Source organism: Castanea sativa, chromosome 9, assembly GCF_040712315.1.
Source record: "Castanea sativa cultivar Marrone di Chiusa Pesio chromosome 9, ASM4071231v1".
Classification (NCBI taxonomy): Eukaryota; Viridiplantae; Streptophyta; class Magnoliopsida; order Fagales; family Fagaceae; genus Castanea; species Castanea sativa.
This window is the reverse complement of record NC_134021.1, coordinates 9,549,563-9,555,885: the sequence shown is the minus strand read 5'-3', so window position 1 is coordinate 9,555,885 and position 6,323 is coordinate 9,549,563. Positions and strand designations below refer to the sequence as shown.

The 6,323-nt window shown below is 35.0% G+C and overlaps 1 protein-coding gene across 1 annotated transcript; it reads left to right on the top strand.

Annotated features, from left to right (window-relative positions):
- The first annotated feature begins 3,990 nt into the window (after nt 1-3,990).
- LOC142610548 (uncharacterized) lies at nt 3,991-6,034 on the top strand. The gene is made up of 4 exons (XM_075782383.1): nt 3,991-4,529; nt 5,294-5,404; nt 5,547-5,627; nt 5,731-6,034. Exons 1-4 carry the CDS (start codon nt 4,290-4,292, stop codon nt 5,803-5,805), a joined length of 507 nt encoding a protein of 168 aa, XP_075638498.1. The 5' UTR covers nt 3,991-4,289; the 3' UTR covers nt 5,806-6,034.
- The last annotated feature ends 289 nt before the right edge of the window (nt 6,035-6,323 follow it).

Below are 6,323 nucleotides of genomic sequence, written 5' to 3'. Positions count from 1 at the left end.
ACCTCTTCTGAAAAAAAATATATAATTTGAGTCATATAATTGTGATTGTTTTTAATTGTACTCGTATATATATACGAGCTACGCACTAGTACATATTAATTAGTGATACATATTTAGTTTTTTGTGAGTAATGATTTATTTTATATGCTTTTCAAAGCAAGTATAAATTTTTATAATGTAATATACCATTGTGTGGGTCTTTTTTGTAAGTGTTGGGCTGGGCCGCCTGCCGCCACACTAGGTCCGAAGATTATTGGATCAAAGAATTGAGATCGGTCCGAGAGCAAACCTCCTTGGTCCAGTTTGTGCGCAAACAATGCCCCTGTTAATCAGGCTTTTATCACATGCCCATGGCAAGCAGGACTGTTGCATTAACTACAGCAGGCAGATATAATAAAGATAATAACAATAAATTCCTTTATGATTCAAACAAAAGCAAGTAATGGGCTTTGATAAGAGACGTCTGTTTTATGTAAATAATAAGGAAATAGATATCGAAATGAATAACGGTAAACTTAAATGAAATGAATGTCAGTCTGCCGTATCAAGTTGTGTTGCCAAGCCTAAGTCAAGAAGGATAATCACCTCTTCCACGCAATTAACCTCTCTAAATGAGAAATTAACTGCTTTGAAGGGGCGGGCCTGAATGACTTATGTTTAAGGAGGTCTTTTCCCGTTACCAGAGAGCATAGGTTGGAGAGGGAGAGGGGGATTGACCCATTCGGTACATACCTACCACTTTTTTCTCTCTGTTTTCTTTTACTTCTTCTCTTTATTTCTTAACTCTTTCCCTTTCTTTATTTTTCCTCTTGTTTTCTTACTCTCACCCTCTTTTTGATTCTAGTGATTATAGCCCAAAGGTTGCTGTCCACCCTCCTGTGCACAGCAAAGGTCCCTTATATAGGGGCCAGCCGTAGCGAGTTTTTACCATTTTAGCCCTTAACTGTTTTTGTCTGGTGTGGGTGTTTTTTGCCGACCATTATTGACTGGTTAGTCACCTAGCCAGCGCCACTTACCTGTGTTGGCCATGCCATTCTACTTCACCAAACAAAGAAAACTCTTTTGTTTGCTTGCTCACCGTGACACTCTTACCTACCACGGTGTAAGTACTCTTCTTCTCTCCGTCCCTCATGGCATGCACCTAGTAGTTCCAACTCAGTTTTGCCTCTATTGGGTGATATGTTATCCCAGCAGGATATTGCCTCCAAAAGGACTTGAGCAGGAAACACGAAAATGACTTTTTCCCACTCCCCACCGTTAGACCATACCCCTTTACCTTTGACCCATGACCTCAACATTTCCTGTATTGGCTGGGTACAGGCTGGTGGTGTCTGGGCCTTGCGCGTGCCTTGCCTCATGCTCATCCAAGTTCTGCCCGCTGCTCATGTGTCTCCTGCGGTTTGAAAGTCAATTTGCCCTGTCTGCCGTTCATCTTTGGCTTCTTATGGCGTATGCTGCTTTCCCTGATTTTGCATTTATGGTTTGCTTCTCTAAAGGGCTGGGCCTTGCCCGATTGTGGGTTGTTCTTATGCTTCCAGCCCTTGTTATTTGTTTCTTGCTACATCATTCTGCTACGTCTGCCGTGAGGTTTGCTTGACCCAAGTCTACTGGGCCTCTCTGAGCTTTTCTTATTCATTCTTTCTTTGAAGGCCCAATAAACTCATTGGCCTTTTACTACTTGCAGGCTCCCTCGTCCCACTTACTTTCCTTTGAGCATCCTTGACCCATTTATCTTCTTGGGGTATCCTTGGCCCTTTCCAATTCTATATTTTCCATAGGCTTTTATTAACTTCTTGGGCTTTCCTGGCCCAAGTGCTTCTCACTTTTTTCCTTGGGGTTCATGAGTTCTCCATTACCCTTTACTTTCTTTACTTACATTGTCTTGGGCTTGCTGTGACAGCCGTGTCCCATTCTCAATTTTCTACATCTATACAGCCCATGAATTTGTTATTTCTTTCTTCCGGGCCTTTTTAGACCCATTTACTTCTTCAGGGTCCATTTATTTGCTTTATGGACCCATTATTCATTATTCCTGCTGCTTAGTTTAATGACATTTTCATCCCACTCTCTTCTGCTCATGTCTTTGGGCCTTTCCTCCTACTGGGCTTCCACAAAAATGAGCATCTACAACCATAAGAAAGAAATTTACAGGATTCTTTTATATCACTACTTATAAAATAATCTAAGCTTAGTTGTATATGAGAGGTGATTTTTTTATAGAGAGTTTTAACTTATGACGTCCGCTTTTGATAGTAGTTTTTTATCATTAGACCAAGACACAAATCAGTTTTTGATGTAGGCAGAAATTGAACCTCAAATTTCTTATTCAACCATCAAATATTTTACTAGTTGAGCTAACAGGAAATTATAAATGTATAAGAGGTGATTTGTTTGGAATCATATAGCAAAGTCGATCAAATTGGGAGTAAATATCATTTTAAAGATTGTGAATTTATTAGTATCTCTAAATCTAAATAATTTTTTATCGTTTCCATTATCTTCTCCTAAAGTTCCAAACATGGATCCTGTCATACAAACATTCTATTTAAAAAATTGATGGTAGAAAATTTGACCTGTACTTGTTATGATTGCTGTGAGTATTGTTTGCAGACTTAACCAAAAACGCTAAAATAATTGTAATAGAATAGTATTTATTTATTGCAGGGGAAAAAAAGAAAAAGAAACACTTGATAGTTGATAGTTGATAGTTGATAGTTGAAAGTTGAAACACAGACACTGTCAATAAACTTTTTAACCCAAAAGAAAACCAGAGAGTGTTTACACCAGTGCGTATATAATAGAAAAATATATAAAATTTACACTTTTTTACCTATAAATAACTTATATCAATTGGTGTATAATTGTATAAATTTATAAATTTTAAATGATAATACTCTGACATACTCCCCCTACAAATTTAAAAGGATCTTGTGCAAGCAGCAAAGAAAACCAAACTAAACCAAACCAAACTGACATGGCAACAGGTATTTTAGTTTATAAGCTAGAAGAGAAATTGAAAACTTAGAAATAAGAGTTTGGACTGAACCAATATAATAGAACTGATAAAGCTGGCAAAAGAATTGAATAAGAACATGGTATAGTCCAAATAGGCCAATTACTCACTTATATACACATTTGAGAGTATTGTATAATACTAATAAATATATAATTATGTTATGTGCATGTGTCAGTCACTCAGTCACCCCATGTGGATGAGTTAACTAACAGAGTAGGTTGAAGTTTCCCATTTCACCAACTCTAGGAAAATAACAAACCTTTGTCAAGTCAGGTCAATACCCTAACACAAAGTTCTCAATTTGGTACATAGGGAAGAAAGAGAGAAGTCCGGAGTAATAGGCTAAAATGCAAAATTCATATTCTATTTCTATAGAATTTATTTCAATTTTTTAGTTTTGCTTTAGTTCATTTAATTCTTTTAAGTTTCAGATTTATTCAATTAAAGTATTTTTGTCAACTTTTGTTAAATTTTTTGAAAAAAAAATCTGAAAAATATTTTTCAATCATTAATTGAATATTTTTAAATTAAAAAATTTGAAGAAAAATTTTAAAAATTAACAACAACATATAACAAAAGTTGATAAAAAAACTTTAATTGAATAAACTTAAAAATTAAAAGACTGAAATGAACCAAAATAAAATTAAAAAACTGAATTGAATTTTGATAAAACTTGCATTTTAGCAACAAAAAAAAAGAAAAAAAAGAAGAAGAAATTGCAGTAATGTGAAAATTATAAAGTGAAAATTCAAATTCCCATGTAATTGAATTGAATTTTGAAATTGCAAAAGCTGTTTATGAGGTGGGGTTCAAATGGAATGGTGGAGACAAGTTTTGAATTTTTAGCGACAAACTTCATTCATTCAGTAAAGTTAAATTGCCCTGTATCTTTATCAGTGGTTGGCAGTAGAGTCATTTCACAACATGATTATTAATTTATTATTATTATTATTATTGTTATTTATAAAAATTTTGCCCTCTGCTTGAATTCTGGTTCAAAAAGAAAAGCTAAGCTGGCTTGACGCTCTTAAATACTTTTCTTTTTCTAGGGCCAGCCCTTGTTTATAAGCACTTGCAACAGAGGAAACAGAGCAACCCCATCATTCCAAAGCAAAAGCAAAAGAGAAAGAAAAGCAAAACAAAGAAGAGAGGTGAGCTGAGAGAGAGAGAGAGAGAGAGAGAGAGAGAAAGATAATAAAGAGAGGAATTCAAGGAAGAGGAAGGGTTTTCTGTGCAACATAGAGAGAGAGAGAGAGAGAAAGAGAAAGTGAACATGCAGACAGGTGAACACCCTCAGCTCCAGCAACAGTTAATGGTGCAGAACTCATCAGGAAGTCTCAGCTTCAACAGCAATTTATCCAAAGAAGATGAAGAGATGTCAAGGTCAGCTCTCTCTAATTTCAGGGCCAAGGAGGAAGAGATTGAGAGGAAGAAAATGGAGGTCAGAGAGAAAGTTCAAGCTCAGTTAGGCCGTGTTGAAGAAGAAACTAAGCGTTTGGCCACAATTCGTGAGGTATGTCACTATGTCAGTCAGATAAAGCTGTTTACATGTATAAAAATACAATCTTGGAGAAACAAAAACCAAATTTTTTTCCTAGTTTCTAGGGTCAGAAAGTAATCTAAGATTTCATGATCTGAATGAAACGTTGGTGTCAAATTTCTTGAAACAAGTTCCAGCTTTTTGATAAATACTATTATATTTCTTAAAAAATTGGAAGCACTTTTTGGTCTTTCCAGCTAATTTTAGATGTGATTTTTCCTTGCTGGGACTAGAAAATTTAGAAATTATAGTATTATACTACCAAGGATGTTAATTTTCATGAACTTTTAGATGAAACTAAGAATGATTATAGCCTCACACAGTCACCAAAAGTCATGATCTGTACAAAAATACATGAAAGAATCAAACTTGCGACAAGGGATTTCCATCTCTGACCGAGGAATATATATTTCTTAGTTTTCAAGAACTTAAAGTACACTTTTTTTCCCCTCAAATTTTACAGGGGTTTTATGCCATCTTTCATATAATTTTCACAAAAATATCAATTACCGAATTTCTTGATATTTTAAAGGTGACTCACCGACAGTTTTTGAAGTAACCCTCATGAATGATTCAAGCTAGCCAAAAGCCATATATCCAGAATAATTGATAGGGGTTTTTGTAATAATATTAACATGGACCTTAAAGGTCTTGTTAGGTATGTAAAGTTGATTGTGTACATTAATTGTTGTCATTTTTTGTATCTCTGATTTTAAATAAAATTATGGAATTACTAGGAGCTTGAAGGGCTAGCTGATCCCATGAGAAAGGAAGTTGCACTGGTCCGGAAGAAGATCGATGCAGTGAACAAAGAATTAAAGCCACTAGGGCATACCTGCCAGAAGAAGGTGAAGCTTTACCATTACCAATACCAATTTTTGTTGCTATATAAGTTTTGCTGGGCATGTTACACATAAAGCTAACATGGTCCTTTGGTTGTAGAATGAATCTTATCTGAATTACTGAATTTGGGTTTATAATTTGTCACAGGAGAAAGAATACAAGGAAGCACTAGAGGCTTTCAATGATAAGAACAAGGAAAAAGTACAGCTTATAACCAAATTAATGGAGGTTGGTAGCATAACTTTTAGTACTTAATAATGAATGCATATAAATCATTAACCTAAATTTGCAGCCTAATGAATAATCTTTTTGGTAATGATTGTTTGAGCAGCTGGTGAGTGAAAGTGAGAGGTTGAGGTTGAAGAAGCTGGAAGAGTTGAGTAAGAACATAGATTCACTACAATGATAACCTGCTGCTAATCACTGATTAGGTTTGTGTGATGTATGTAAGATGACTTTATATTTATATATGGGTGTTTTCGGTTTGGTGTATTCTACGGTATCTTTGTTTGTTTTTCATTAGAATTTCATCGAACACTTAGCTGATTTAGGAAGGGAAATTCCCTACAAACAGGTTTGTAACTAAGTTTATCTGGATTTAGCATTTTCTTCTCAAATTTTTTTCTTATGTTCAACTTTGCATTCTCTCTTTAAAGTTCTGGAATTTGATTTTTTGGGTTTTTTTTTTCCCCCCGGAAATGGCTTCTAAATATCCATGGTATCTGTTTAGTATGTAAAGCTATTTTGGAAATTGTGAGGCACCAATTGCTTCAAAAACGGTACATGTTACTGTTCAGAATTATTTCCCACGAAGAGTGTAACATAAGAATTCTGAATATGTGTGCAATTGCTGTGCATGAACTGGGTATATACAATCCAAATACTCAAGCTTACACTTTACTACTGCAATTCAAGACACTATGC

Coding starts and splice junctions, on each gene's coding strand:
- LOC142610548 (XM_075782383.1), top strand. CDS start 4,290: ATGCAGACAGGTGAACACCCTCAGCTCCAGCAACAGTTAATGGTGCAG. Junction 4,530..5,293: donor GTTTGGCCACAATTCGTGAG/GTATGTCACTAT, acceptor TGGAATTACTAG/GAGCTTGAAGGGCTAGCTGA. Junction 5,628..5,730: donor TTATAACCAAATTAATGGAG/GTTGGTAGCATA, acceptor TTGTTTGAGCAG/CTGGTGAGTGAAAGTGAGAG.